Source organism: Eimeria tenella, genomic scaffold, assembly GCF_000499545.2.
Source record: "Eimeria tenella Houghton genomic scaffold, Eth_scaff90, whole genome shotgun sequence".
Taxonomy (NCBI): Eukaryota; Apicomplexa; class Conoidasida; order Eucoccidiorida; family Eimeriidae; genus Eimeria; species Eimeria tenella.
Window position 1 is genome coordinate 101,765 of NW_013543466.1, and position 14,758 is coordinate 116,522.

Below are 14,758 nucleotides of genomic sequence, written 5' to 3' on the forward strand. Positions count from 1 at the left end.
TCCAGCAGCTCTGGCACAAAGGCCACGAAGCGCACAAAGTCACGCAACGTAGACACCAGCTGACCGACACAAACAAAAGCGGATGTACCGCTGACGCTTCCGGCAAAATTAGGTCCCGACAGGCGCACAGCACTCCCAAGAGCCTTCACTGCCACTTGCCGCTGCCGCTGATGCACATTATCTCATCGGCTCTTGATGAAATCAAGGAACTTTTGAAAATGCCTGATGCATCCTCGTCATGTACTTTCGCCTCAAAGTGCATCTCACGGCGCATATTATTCCGAAAATATTCCCACGGGAAGACTCCGCATGGTGCGTGACCTCTTCAAAATCTATCTAGCTGGAAGGATTCTCAACGAGCCAGCTAGCTCGAACATGTAAGTGCCTACATCAGCTTAGCAGCTACGGCTGCACATGAACTTGCGATATTCGCGAACTGAAAGGCATTGAAGCTCTCTGAAGCTACTGTCCTCACTGCAGCTATTCCTGCGGCTGTTACTGGCGATGCTTCTATCCTGCTTACGGAGAAAGCACAGCTGAAAAATTGCGCTTCGTTCTATGTTGCTCTGTTTCTCCTTTCCGTGTGTCGTTCCACACCGATTCACAATCCTTGAGTGTAGATAAAAGAAGATGAGTAGAAAACCACTAACAAACGCTCCTGGGTGAAAATACACATCCACTGATCTACATGGACAAAAAGAACATGAGGCAAATGTCAGCAAAAAATGTGTATTCACCCCGACAGCAAACAAACTGGCCCTAATGGGTGGAGATCTACAGAGATCACCAAATGCGCTGCTGATGCGCAAGGGCTGTAAGGAAGCTAGAAACTACGTAACCTTTCGTACACTGTCATATCTCCTGGTAAACAGCGGTGTACGTACTTAGATGATGCGTGCAACTAGGTGCAAACACATGCATATACATGCATAAAACAGACGTGCATACACAAACATAAACATACTTGAACAAGCATGCACACGTGTACGTTTGCGTATGCATACAAGCACACTTGAGGAGATACGTGCAGATACCTATCAGCTCTCTTAAGCGTTTGTTCAAAGCACATGCTTGTGCTCCGTTTTGTGCGAAGTTGGCTGTTGATATTCACGCTCCTTCTTAACATGTTGGGTGAATGCAAGCCAAATGAACACATCTTCTCAATACTCTGACTCTCCAGAGTCACTGCTGCTGCTGTAGGTGCTGCTGCTGCTGCTTAGAAGGAAGCCGCGCATTATGTCAGGAGTGGCAGTCGTATCTCCTGCCTCCCCCATCACCTGTCTATCTGGAATACGTTTGTAAGCAAAAGCAGTCTTCCTTGGTGCGTAACTCTTTGCCACAGCTCCCCATTTCCGCGACTTCTGTCGCTCCCGCAACTGTTTCTGTTTTAACTGCTGAAGCTGCCGCCGCAGTGCTTCCTGCTGTGTCAGCAGCACCGTTGCAGCAGCAGCAGTTGACTGAAATGAATCCTGCTGAGACCACTCTCCAGCGGCTTCCTCACGCAACCCCGAAGAACCTGCTAATACTGCGATGCTACCGTTGGGTATCTCTGTCTCATTCTGGTCTCTCTCAGGCGACGGCGAAGGGCGCCTCCTCCGCGTCTTTCGGCCCAACCACCACGGAATAAAGTGCTGTTGCTGAGTACTCTGGTGCAGTTGGTGCTCCAACAAAGGAGTGTTTAGTGATACGAAACCCACTGTTGTATTGTTTCTCTCTGATGTTGCGCAGTTGATGCTACCAGTTGCCTCAGACCCAGGAAAAACAGCTTCATCTACCACTGCGCAGGACTGCGGCAATTTTGACAAGATCTTCATTGAGCATAAGGAAGGGGGAGACGGAATCAGCGGACAAAGGTTCTCCATCGTACTGCTTCCGTAGGAAAAGTATCTTTCATCGAGGTCTGCCTCTGCAGCAGAAGAAGCAAAAGGCAGACACAAAGAACACGAGCACGCATCATTAGTTACTACAGGCTGATGCCTGATGCCTTGTCAAAGGGAGAGAACACCTGGGTGCCACCAGAAAGTGGCACGCCTGAGCAAACAGACTGACTAATGACCACGTGACGAAGTAACCCATGAGAAGTCAACCCGCATTCTAGCAGCCGGCAGCAGCTGCAGATTCTCTAACGCCTCCGCAGCCCCCATACGTACAGCAATAGACTCAGCGGACCCAATTTTCACCTAGCTGTTAGTTTTACGAGGAAAGGCCAACGACAAAAACAGGGGGACAAAACAGTAGACAGGGAGTGGTGGCTCACCATGAGCTGGGATGCGTGCAAAGGTGAGCTGTTGTTCCGCCTCCTGTAGATTTGAGGCCATTCCCTTGAGGTCTTTCTGAGCTTTCTCGAGCCTCAATAATCTTTCTCTAAGTTGTCTCTCTGTCTCTTCCGCCTCCTGAGAGTCCTCCTCTTCCTCACTGTCCCCCCCAGAGCTGATGAAACGCAGCTCTGCACTATTTTTGGGGGGAATTTCTTTGTCGCTTGATATTGCAGATAGAGACAGCGAATCGCTATCTGTCGAGCTTGGCAGCTGCTGTAGCTGCTGCCGAAGAAGCTGCTCATGCTGCCTGCGTAAATCTGACAAACGAGCTCGCAGCAAACGCTCCTGCTCCCGTATTTCCGAGTCCGTCTCGCTGATACTGCTGCTGCTACTACTGCTACTACTACTACTGCTGCTGCTGCTGCTGGATGCCGCTGGGGCACGGTGGTGCCTCAGACGCTTAACGGCAGCTACAACGGTGCCAGCAGCAGTCAAGCCGAGTCCCTTCGGCTTAGGTGGTGGGGGTGGAAGCGCCTTCTCCTCAACGCTGCTGCTGCTGCTGCTGCTCGGTGGAGGTGTGGGCTCTTTACGCGGGGGAGAGGGCTGCTTGATTATCTTTGTCGGCTTTTCATCTCGAGGTGTACTAACATCGGACTCTGGCTCAGACTTTTTTTCCTTTTTCTTTTTCTCTTTTTTTTTCTTCTTCTTCGTGGCCTTGTCCATGGCCGCGGCAGCAGCAACAACTGGCATTCCTGGTGCAACCGCTGCTGGGGCGGCTGCAGCCGCAGCTGCAGCAGGAATTGCGTCAGCAGAAGCAGCCCCTTCATCAGCATCAACGGGCTTCGGTGTAATTCGTTCTTCTGTGGCTTCAGTTTCTGGCGAGTCGGACTGCGGCGGTATTGCGTCATCTTGGGCGTCTCCCTCCTTCTTTTTCTTTTCCTTCTTTTCTTTTTTCGTTTTTTTCTCCTTCTTTTTCTTCTTTTTTGATTTGCCTGCCTCCTGTGGTTCTTCCCCAGCTTCGGTCACAGGACCCTCAATGTTGTCTTCCTGAGAAGCTCTCTCCTCCGCCTCCTTCTCTTCACAGTAAGGGCGGCTGCCTTGGCCATCCCAACCAAATTGCGCTTCCCCACCTGTTCACGCATATAAACAAAACATCTGTCGAGCGAAGAATATGGAGCTTAGAAAGGTGTGCACTTTAGCTTTCACAGCTCAGATTTCCTCACATTAGAGCACTTCAGGCTTAATGATCTCAGGGGTTAGGGACCAGCACTAAATGTGTGTAACCTGTGATCTCCGCGAAGACTTCATTTTTCTCGAGCATCTGATCGGTAAGCTGGCTTAAGGCTTCCATAAGCACCGCTGGGCTAAGAGCCCCAGCAACTTGGGGAGGACTCTCGTCTTCATCTTGCTGGTCCTCTTTTTGCTGGTCTCCCTCTACAGGAGGAGGAGGAGCAAGAGAGTCGGGGTGTATGGCAAAAACAAGACGTTTCTCATAGTAACGACCCTGAAATGCCCGGACCCTGTTTGGATTAATGCTGAAGGGAAAAAACACAATCACAGTCATAAAGCACCCAAGACTTGGGCCAAAGGATCTAGCGACCTCACCCCCTAAAACTGGCGAAACACAAGTGAAAATAACCGGATGAGCCTTCTTATCACAGGCACCGCGGAGGCCGTGGTTTCAAGCAGCAGTACGCGGAGGGCAGATAGCCCGGAAAAGGCAAAACAAGTAGATATTCACAACAAAAATGTCAAAGAATAGGATCGAAATTTCCGCCAGCTGGTTAAAAACGGCTAAAATAGCGAAAGACAACAACATCCAACAAAATCGAGGCCCGGCAAGGCGCCAGAAGACTGAAGGAATGCAGCGAAATGCCAAAGGAAACGATGCAGAACAGTTTTAAAGCAAAGAAGAGAGACGCACTGAAGTATCTCAGCAACAGAATCTTCGAGATCCTGCATCAGAGACTTGAAATCAGGAGCCTCGTCCTCTTCGTAATAATTGCGGTGTATACTGAACCATCCGATCTCGCTCCCTTCTACCAAATTGGGAGATCTCTTCTTGACTTTAGGTACTTTTTTTTGTTTGTGTTTCTTCTTGTGTTTTTTACTTTTCGGACTCCCCAGAGGCGGTAATCCCTCGGCACCTTCTTCGCCGCCCTCAAGAGGGTTCACAGTTTCCCCTGGGTGTCCCCCAGAAGCCTCGTCTTCATGCATGGTTCTCGACATGCCCCCTTCACGGCTTTCGAAGTCATCCTGACCTTCCCCTTCTTCAGAAGACAGTTTTTCTGCGTAGAACCCACACCGTGATTCTTAGCGCTAGCATGGTATGGCCCGGACTTCAGACCCGAAACTAGAGAGAAAAGAAACACTACTGCAGGCGACCTGCGGCACCCGGAAATCTAGGCTGCTCATTGCTCCTTCCGCCATAATTTTTTTCAGTAAGGAGAGTAATAACTTGGAGTTAATTCATTAAACCTGAGACGTGAATAAAAGCTGCTGACGAAGAAGTGCACAGGCAACTTTGGTTATCTCAACATCAAACACTAAACCCTGAACCCTAAATCATCGGAGCTGCTGACTGGGATGTCTTCTTTGTTTGTTGTAGTGCAGTCTCTTAGCTCGGGCCCGGCGTTGGCCCTTTTCTCGGCCTTCCTGAAGAATGCACAAGAGAGAAGCAGAACAGCAGGAATGTTTAATAGGAACAGAGAGTGACCAAAACAGACGCGCGCGAAAGGATCGCAAGTGGGGATCAGACAAGGACCGAACGAAAACATATTGGAATATGATTACAAATAACAGAGTGTGAAGACAGCAGTCCGAGGTGCTCCAGAAAGAGAGTGGAAACCATGGAGCCAAAGTACAAAAGAACTGGTAGACACATCCAAACAAGCGGGAGATGTGATTTGCTGTAATCTATACAAAGCACGCTGTTCTCGCTGTGGTCAGGCAACGAAGCATCGGCTCATAGTGAAGCGATCTTATAATGATTTTCTTTTGCGGCAAGTTATACACCTAGAACTGTGGGCTTTGAGTGTAAGGATCTTTTGTCTGTGCCCATATTGTGAGTGTGAAAGCCGCCATGTGGAATACCTGCTCTTTCGCTAGAAGCAGTCTCCTCCTTTCTCGTTCTGTTACTTTTTGACAGAGCAGAAGATAAATATAAGTACTGCAGAGCTCGCCAGGAAGGTTGTACATGCACGCTGAAATGGCGAAAGCAGCGCTCCGGTCTCTTGACTCCAAGAATTCAACTTGACGAATTATTGAGTCCGATATCCACTTGCAGTCCAAAGTGTTGTACTGAAGGGGTACCCCACGAACTCTGCACAGTGAAGAAAGATATGCGCAGCAAAAGGAGGCGCTATGCTCTCAACGGCCAGCGGTTTCGGGTACTTGATAACGGCCAAGTCACGGACGCGCTCTAACAAGAAGGGAGGGATGGACGAAGAAAGGGAAGCACAAAGATGCACAAATACATGGAGAGCCAAATTGATTAGGGAATGGCATTCGTGGACAAGATAAACGAGAAATAGGGGCTACAGGATTCGGAGGACATATGTAGATCCACAAAGATAACAAAAGAATGAGAAAAACTCAACAGTAGGGAAAGAAGATGTACCTGGTAGGACAATACAAAAAATAAACGAACAATAGACAGAAACGTGAAAGCAGCTGCTGCAAAATAGCAGTGAATAAGTCTAAACAGCAACGTAAACTCAGCTCTGAAAAACGGAAGACAACCAACAAGAGAAAAATAGGACGAGTGACGATTAATCGACAAAACGTGCAAGAAACGTTACCTGTAGCTGTTGGGTACTTTAGAATAAAGGGCCTTGCGCCAATCTTCTAGTTTCAGCTTGGCTAGTTGAAAATCCTCTTCTCGTGCTGTGTTCACTTGATGAAGCAATTCGAGACCCCTGTAATCAGGAGATCGACACAATATGGAACGGCTACAGCTGATAATGAAAGTGCCGGCATGTACAGCATAGGCACCAGGAAAAGGCTAACGAAAGAAAGAAGACAAATACGGACTATTTGAGGCCGGCGGCAAACAAAAGAACTCCTAACCAGAGAAATAACTGCAGCAACAAGGGGAAGATTGGTGGAAACGAGAGGAAAAGTAGATATGCATTCAAAAAGGGAGGAAATGGGACATCTGTCAACACACAGAGGGCTAGGGCAAGAAGAAGAGCGGCGATGTAATCAATGGCAGCAACGACAAACGAATAAAGCTCATTAAGAAAGAGGTAGGTACACGAGCAAAGACGGGAGAAAATTGACAAGGAAGATAAGGGAGCTGACCGTGCAAGACAAAGGCGCAAAGAGGCAAAGGCGGGAATCAAAAAAGACGGCACATGAAGAAACGAGAGAAATGAGGAATAGACACTCATTTTAAAGGGAAGACAGCAGAAACGAGAGCTTTCCAAAACTACGCAGCGGTGGGAACAAGCTGTCCGTGAAGGGTGAAAGGATTTGAATAAATCACATGAAGCCTCCAAAACAGTTGGAGAACTCTGTCTACAAGCAGACAAATGCACATACATGTATGCATACGCTCATACAAGCGCGTGAGCCTCCTTGCAAATATGCACGCATAGCTTCATGAAAGTGCATCTACATGCGTCAGCGCACGCAGGTCTTCTTACGTCTGTAAGAAGGCTTCCAGAACTTCGTCTCTGTTCCACTTGGTGTTTAGGTTTCGACTGGCTCTAAAGGCCGTTAAATCAGCTGTGACTTTGTCTAGGAGCTCGTTTGACATCTTTTCAAACTGCAATTCGGATAACTTTGACCCTAACCCTTTCGGGATAAAGCAAGGAGTTAAGGTAAAGGAGCCCGGATAAAACTGATACCAGTGACGCTGAGAAAAGTCAAGCACAAAGGCAAGAAGCACGGTCGCAAAAGGAAGTAAATAGGCTCTGTACAAACGTGTAGACATAAAGGATGAAAAGCGAAATGCGTACAGGCAGCACATGTACATCCGTCTGCCAATCCGTCTATGCACTATTTCATGCATTCAGAATGAGAAAGTTGATCCTATAGAGCTGCGGGCTTGGCCAAGCCAAGCGTGAATGCTCTTGTATTCATTAACACGGGCTACAGCTCAATCTCTATGGCCAGAAACCTAAATCCTACAGCTTCAGCACAAACCAAAGCACAGGCAAGCGCGAGAAAGTGCAAAAGTACTTCACCAAACTGCGAGGCATGCACCCACTGCCTATTAAGCGCAAGCCCCTAAACCTCAACCTTAGGCCCGAGCTTACGAAGTTCCAAATGTCAAACCAAATCTTTGACGGGTTGGGATCTTGTATGTTTAGCCATACGTTGTTGTGGTTGAACATGAGATCAAGGGAACGGTATGGTAGCTTAGGGCCCCCAACAGGGGCCTCTTGCTGCTGCTTGTTTCCCCAAAAATGCGACAGGCGACTGCGGAAGTACGACAGCATGCACGAGCAGGACCATACGTTGTTAATTCATTTAATTCATCTCACCTGTCCGTTTCTTTCTCCCCAGCACTAGCCTCTAGCCCTTCTCTTCATTTTTCGCCATTTGCTCGATAGCCTTCCCCTCTATCTGCTATCTGTGTTGCTTGCACGAGAAAATGATACTCGACAGATTAACCGAAAGCTTACAGGGAACCGTTTTCAGTGCTCCCGGCTTCTTCACCGGCTAAGTCAGGATTGACCAGTAGTAAACGGTCCCTCTACGTCAAGCACGCCAACAAAGCACATAGCAAACAGGTGATACTGATACAAAATAGTATACATAGTATGCACAAGGTAGGATTTAAGAAAACATAGGAATAAAGTCTGAGAAACAAAAATGAATGTCCAAAATTTACCTGGACCGATGAGGCAAAAATACGCAAAGAAAAATTGCAAACAACCAGAGGATAAAGAAAACGAAAGACGCGGGGGATAAAGAGGAAGACAGTCGGCAGGGTCCGAAATGAAAGAGAGGAAAAAGCGACGGGGAAGCGCAGATGAACGAACAAAACACAAACAAGACAAATACAACAAACTGAACTACACGACAATTTCTTCAGGAGGCAGCATGAATGCGGCTTGAGGCAAACGTAAAAGCCAAAACGTGGGCCGAGTATAGCGAAATCACAAACGCTAAACACATATACTGAAGTTCTCTCCGTATATATGTATATATATTTGTAAACATTGGGTTACCCGCTGGTTTAGGATTATCTCCGTGGCTCCTCCTTCTGGATCCTTAATGACCCTGCGTTGATACAAGCCGCAAATTCGGCCATTTTTGAAACTTTACTTTTCACATCTTAACGTCTGTATGGGGTTTCAAGGTGCACACATGCACTAATAATCATAATCAACAAAAGTACAAAGGCTGTAGCTAATGCAGGCAATACTTTGGAAAAAGAGAGCCAAAAAGCTCACAACGACGAAAATTCCAGACATATACACAAACAGGTAACACACATACGTATACAATGGCTAAAAAAGAAGACAGACCTAGAAGCCAGCATGGCTAAGTAAGCAATCATTTGTTTTGTCCTCTTTTGCGCATTTTTGCTCGACCTTGCCTGTTCATTTTTGTTTTTGCCACTGTACTTGTTTGCATGCACGTTTAAATGCGCATCTTTTTTTCGAGTCTCACGTCTGTGCTAGCTCAAGGTCCTGAAATCGACTCTTGAGTACATACACCAGACCGCTGGCCGTCTCCCACATTTTAACGTTCCCCGTCTCTCTTTCTTCGTCCCAGTGAAATGTAGTGACCCATGCATGCATGTGCTTGTCATGCAGAGTTCCTTGTGAAGATGACACGCAATCAGAAGAAGTGCATAATGCACCCGCTGCTGCTCTTTCTGCTGCTGCTGCTGCTGCGGGTCTTGCCACTGCAGCTGCTGCTTGTCACTGTTAACATTTATGCCTCTGCGAGCCTCTTTACAGTTTCAACCGCTTTCGCTGCCGCTGCAGCAGCACAAGCAGCAGCAACTGCTGCTTCAGCAATTACCGATGCAGACGAATGCATGCGTGGGCAGGCCGAGAAGCAGACTGGTCATCAAGAGAGAATGGTCCAGGGGGTCTCCCGCTTTAAGTTGCATGGTAAAGTCCGGAGAGAAGGTAAGGGCCTGTCTCTTTATCACAAAGGGAACACATCGCGTGTAGTGAAATACAGCAGCTTGGGAGTCCACACCTAACGGTGGCTTTATTGCTGAAAAACGCACAACGAGAAAAGTGAAGAAAAGTATAGGGGACCCACAGGGAAACAGGCTTGCTTAGCATGCACTTATGAACGCGCACAAAAACAACAAAGAAGAGAATAAGATACACGGGACACACGAACAACAGTTATAAATGGAAGCAACAAAAATAAAGAGGAAGGCGAAAAAGCCAGAGTCGCGGAGATACGAGAAAGGAACGGCTGGCAGAAGAAGACAAGCGATGGAACAGGGTGACAAAAACCAACAGATGTAAACACAAGCCAACAGAAAACACGAGGAAATGGATAACAAAGTCTAGAAGCTTAGGCATCAAATCAGCAGCAGCCAGAGTGAAGGGCTTTCAAGAGGTGGAGGCACTCACGGGCTACAAGAGTTGGTAAAAATTGTGACTCTTTGCGTTGGTCTAGTCTCTCGAGCTCGAAAAATCGAGGAGGGCCCACGGGGGCATCTGCGTCGAGCAGCTTTTTGGATTCAATCACCAAATTAAACAGAGCCTATAGAAAAATACCCGCAGACCCTATTCAACAAAGCCTCAGGCGCAACGCTCTAAACTGAACAGGTAGAAGAAGAAAGAAGAGACGAAAAGTCCTACAATTCACACTTTTCCACTGCTGCGTTACACTCCAAGGCCAAACTCCGCTTAATTAAGAAGCTTCAAGAGTTCCCTCGTCTAGAGTTTCTGGCATAGGCAGCCAGAAACCCTGACTTAGGGTTTCTGGCTGAAGCAGACTCACCTTGAGCTGGTCGTACTTGCATGCAAGAGCCCTGGGCATGTTGTTCTTGGTGTCGAATCTCTCAGCTTGGGGAAGTCTGATAAACAAAAGACAGACAGAAGCCTCTGACTCGAAATCCAAACCCGCAGTCAACCCAAGACATCCACCATTTTAGAGCTCCCCTAAGTTTCCACCGCTTAAGGAGCATGCATTATGCCCGTAAATAGCAAGCACTCAAGGTCCGTGCCTTCAGTTCCACAACCTGAACACTCAAGCGTACTTGTCCAAGTCCGAGACGTCCAGAATGTCTGGACAAGTCCATGCCTCCAATGTGAGATTTGAGGGTCTGTCGTCTTTGTGAATAAAGGAGAGGCGTTTGGTGCCCGTGAATACGCGGGTTTCGTACTTGGCCTTCATATTTGTCTCCCTGATGATATTAAGGAGCAACAAAAGAAGAAAGGTAAAAGGCAGGTGACACTCCAGAAGCTAAGACGAAAAATATTCAATTGGTAATGCATCAATGGATGCAACATTACAGCAAAATGCAGTAAACAAAACTCGACTATGTGCTCACTCAACAAAAGGAAAAAAAGCGGACAGGCAACACAAACGAACAAAAAGTGGTAAACAAAGGAGAAGTGCGGGGATAAAATGCAGTTACAGAGACGCAGAACAAAAAATATCCATCAAGAGCAATCGCAATGAAGACGGCAGCAAGCGCAGCAGTAGTTTTCTCCGAACGCAATCCAAGTGTGCAAATGTTAGCAGAGCTTTCGAGGTCACTGCTAAAGAGATTGTCTGGGATCAGTGTATCAGCTCTTGCTTTGGACTTGGTTTTAACAGTTAAAGCTAGGGCTTGTGCTTCCGGTCTCAGTTAATATTTTACAATATGATTCTTTCTTTGGTGACTTGTGAGCGTTTTTGGTTTTTCTCGTTGTAGAAAATATCCTGAAGGTAGAGCGTGCATTCTCCCAGATGGTCGACGTAGTTGGCTCCAACCCCCCACACATCAAAGTAGATCTTGCCTTTTCTTTGTATTTCTGTGTAAGATATATCTCGGATGGAGGCGAATCGAAGGGGAACAGCCACTTCCTCATCCCAGATAGGGTTGAGGGAGTTGCGGATGAGGCGGGTCCTTCTGGAAGTGCCGTCAAACGAGACCTCCACATACGCGTCTACAGTGCTGCGGTTGTCTGCGGTGATTATCTGGTCTATGCTGCCGATCTTGACTATCAAATAGACCCGACCTCCCTCCACCTCGTAAACCTCGCCTACTTGCCGGTAGCGGGGGGTGTGCGCTATCATCACCCGGCCCTCAAGCCAGCCGAAGTGCCAGTCGCTCAGCTGCTCCGACCACCCTTCCACCTTCGCTTGCAAAGAGACCCAGTTGGGGGCCCCCAACTCCATCTGCACTGAAGGGTACCCCACAACACCCCGCAGAGGTAGCTGCCCGTACCCAATCTGCCGAAACGCCGAAGCAGCGCTCATGTCTTCCACAATGACCTGAGCACAAGCCCATACAGTTATTCATAAACTTATCTTTGCACATAACTGCGCATGCATGCATGCATGCATGCACGCAGGTAGGTATTGATGAAAACAGAGAGGTATCTGCTGGCACAAGTTCGTGCTGACACACAGCCAGATGCAAATCTGTGCCTCCTGCTCCGCTGGCATGCAAGTGAGTGTACAGAAGCACATGTAAACAAAATAAACGCAAACAAATGCAGTCCGAAGGGCTCTCCAAGGCCATCTGTGTGCCTCTCGCCCATGAGATGTGCAGTTCCAGCAGCTTAAAACTTCCCTATCTATTGTCCTAAGCTCTACTCTTAATTCATTAGCCCTCGGCTTGGCTTCCTACATACCTCTAGGTAGGCGCTGTCAAGGTCCCTGAGGGTGCCCCTGAAGTAAACTTCCCCTAGGTTGTCCCAAGTAGGAGCATTGGTTTCTTCCTGATCTGTGGTAGTTATTTTGATTCCGCTGTTGAGCGTAGAAGAATGCAGTAAGTGGATCCTGAGGCGGGGGTTCGGCTGCTGTCTAATCAGGGCTACTGAGGCTTTGGAGGCCACGGACTTCGATATAGGTTCCATTCCATCAAGTAGCGACATAATGTTGTCTGCCTCTGCATCTTGTTCCACTGCCACCAAAGTCTGCATGTGCTGCAGCAGCAAACTCGTGTACGCGTCGGGCTCCTGTTTGCGCTGCATCTGCAGCGAACTGCCCCCCATCAGCAGCTGCCGACTCGCCTGTGACATGTCCATCAAAGTGCGCAAAGACGCGGCGCTCTTCACTGCAGACAGAAAGCGAGAAGGGGCCCCCGAGGGCCCCTGCAACGAGGTCCCCCGGCCCCCCTCTGTCAGCCCCCGCGAAGTCAGCTTTCGGCTTTGCAGGGCTGAAGCTGCCAAACTCTCTCTGCAAAGGAGTATTCAACAGCAGCCAAACGCACGCAGCAGCAAGGGGCCAGGTGTACGTACACTTCAAATGCATAAAAGCCTCTGCAGTCGTGGACAGGTGTAAGGGGCTTCAGCAAGCAGACTGTTGTGCACTGGGTTTTAGACTTGCTGCCTGATGTGCGCTTTTTGCTGCTTGTTCTAGTTCAAGTGGCTCGCCGCAGATGCCCATTTAGAATCTATATTCGCTGAAAAGTGTCTAGGGTTTGCAGAATCATCAGGAGTAGATTTTGCACCGTAGCGAGGTCTTCCGATTGCTGGCACTAGCGATTAGGGTTTGTTAGCTTATGGTGTAGGGTTTGAGGGCAGTGGGGTTTTAAATTTTGTGTTCTGTACGCTTTTTTGTTGCTTTTCTTGAGGTTTCTCTGTTGGAGCCTGTATTTGGCCTTTTCTAAGAACTGGTTGGGACGAATTCTTTTCCTTATGTCATCAGATGTCTTTGTTGTTTTCCTAAGAGAAGACAAAGAAGTTGGCGAAACCAAGTGAACGCTCACGAAGGGGAAAAGCATAAAGCAATACAACAAAAGGGATAAAAAAACGAAAGCAACCTGAAAGTATTAACTGGAGAAGACGTGAAATGACGAAAAGTTTCAAAAATAATAAGGTGAAGGCAATGAAACGCAAAAGAGTCACTCTGACGAGTCTCCTGACCCAACAAAGTGCAAAAGGATATGCATGCAAAGTAAAGGAACAGATGAATGAAATGGAGAAAAGAAGCCGGAGGAAAAGACAAGAATGCGCAAAGCAAAAAGACCCCGGGCAGGACACAGAGAAAAGAGAGATAGCAGCGAAGGGATAAGAAAATAGAGTAGTGAATCAAAGCAACAAGAAAGACCAGAAAGCTGAAACAGGAACAATAGACAGAGTCCGGCAAGGAGATGCAAACAACAGGAAAAGGCAAACAGCCAGAAGAGCAATAGTAGAAGCAATGAGAACGCCACACGTGCGAGAACGAAGTCGAAAAGTCACAGAGAGGAAACCTCCGGAAAAGATGAAATAAGAGACAGAGGCAAACGGCCTAGAGCCGCAGCTCCGGAAAAACAAAAAGGGCGAAAAAGCAAAAATAGAAAAAGAAGGAAGACAGAAGGCGAAAATGATAAAATCGGACAAGCAGGCAAAGAAAGGCAAAGAAACCAAGAAGAAGAAAGTTTTGCCAGAGGCAAATGCAGAAACCTTAGAAGAAAGAAATGTAAAAAGTCCTCTTTGTATTTCTGATGAAGCACGCGGGAGGCAAACCTGGTGAAAACGCGTTTCTGCAAAGCTGCAGAAGAGTGAAGACGAGTTAATCTCCATTTGATGAAAGCCAACTCGAAGTCGTACAGTTCTTGAAAGTACAACTGACACGTTATTCGACACCGTCGAGAACGCCGCCCTGAACACACACCCCAGAACTAAACCCTAAACCCTAAACCCTACACCCTAAACCCTTCTTTGTAGAGCATGCTGGGGAAAAGTCCCAAAGGCGCAGCCTAGCTGCCTGCGCAGCCCTTCAAACTGCAGTTTGAGCTGCCATGGCTGTAAGAGCCCTCTGCAGAGTCTGGGAATTGGGACTTTGGTTTTTACCCTTAACGAATTTGTAAAGATCTCTCTCTATGTGGGTTTCGCCGGTGGCAAAAGACAGAAGAGGCTCTTCGAAGACAGCCTCTAGATGGTTAAGGGTCCAAGTGCGATATTCCCAGACCTGAAAGGTGGCATTAAAAGTGAAAACAAAGAAAAAAGGAAAAAGAACATAAAGACGATATCTGAAAACATAAAAAAATTGAAAGGAAAGAAAAAAGGACAAATAACATAAAGCAGATATTCGAAAAGTGTGAAAAGAACGCAATAAGTAAAAGCAAACACAAAAACGATAAAAGGAAAGCAGACGAGAACCTGCGCAGCTAAGGAGGCTTATTGAAACAAACGAAGCCCCGGCAGAGCGATGAGCAAATGGTTATTCAAAAGAGTAAAAAAGAACACGAAAAGAAAAGAAAAACGGGAAAAAAGTGATGCACAAGGCATTTACGAAGAAGAGGAACTGGAGGCAAACACGTTGAGGCAAAAGATAATGCAAAAAATTGAATACGTATGAGCACGAAAAACGCGAGAGAAGGCGTACCCAAAAAGAGGCCAGGAGAGGCAAATAAAAGAAATTTCACAAGACAA

General features: G+C 47.5%; 1 protein-coding gene across 1 annotated transcript in view; it reads right to left on the reverse strand.

Annotated features, from left to right (window-relative positions):
• Window positions 1-1,160: 1,160 nt before the first annotated feature.
• ETH_00002295 (C2 domain-containing protein, putative) overlaps window positions 1,161-14,758 on the reverse strand; it is a gene marked incomplete at both ends in the record, with an annotated part of 14,819 nt that continues 1,221 nt past the window's right edge. Inside the window, 21 exons of the mRNA XM_013378621.1 lie at window positions 1,161-1,906; window positions 2,258-3,388; window positions 3,543-3,793; window positions 4,183-4,546; window positions 4,841-4,913; window positions 5,352-5,580; window positions 6,059-6,175; window positions 6,905-7,026; window positions 7,520-7,682; window positions 7,889-7,959; window positions 8,438-8,489; window positions 8,883-9,033; window positions 9,240-9,440; window positions 9,812-9,944; window positions 10,185-10,260; window positions 10,444-10,590; window positions 11,050-11,666; window positions 12,029-12,575; window positions 12,950-13,063; window positions 13,850-13,985; window positions 14,177-14,294. Of these exons, the coding sequence (XP_013234075.1) occupies window positions 1,161-1,906; window positions 2,258-3,388; window positions 3,543-3,793; window positions 4,183-4,546; window positions 4,841-4,913; window positions 5,352-5,580; window positions 6,059-6,175; window positions 6,905-7,026; window positions 7,520-7,682; window positions 7,889-7,959; window positions 8,438-8,489; window positions 8,883-9,033; window positions 9,240-9,440; window positions 9,812-9,944; window positions 10,185-10,260; window positions 10,444-10,590; window positions 11,050-11,666; window positions 12,029-12,575; window positions 12,950-13,063; window positions 13,850-13,985; window positions 14,177-14,294 (5,559 nt within the window). The remainder of the gene's footprint in view (window positions 1,907-2,257; window positions 3,389-3,542; window positions 3,794-4,182; window positions 4,547-4,840; window positions 4,914-5,351; window positions 5,581-6,058; window positions 6,176-6,904; window positions 7,027-7,519; window positions 7,683-7,888; window positions 7,960-8,437; window positions 8,490-8,882; window positions 9,034-9,239; window positions 9,441-9,811; window positions 9,945-10,184; window positions 10,261-10,443; window positions 10,591-11,049; window positions 11,667-12,028; window positions 12,576-12,949; window positions 13,064-13,849; window positions 13,986-14,176; window positions 14,295-14,758) is intronic.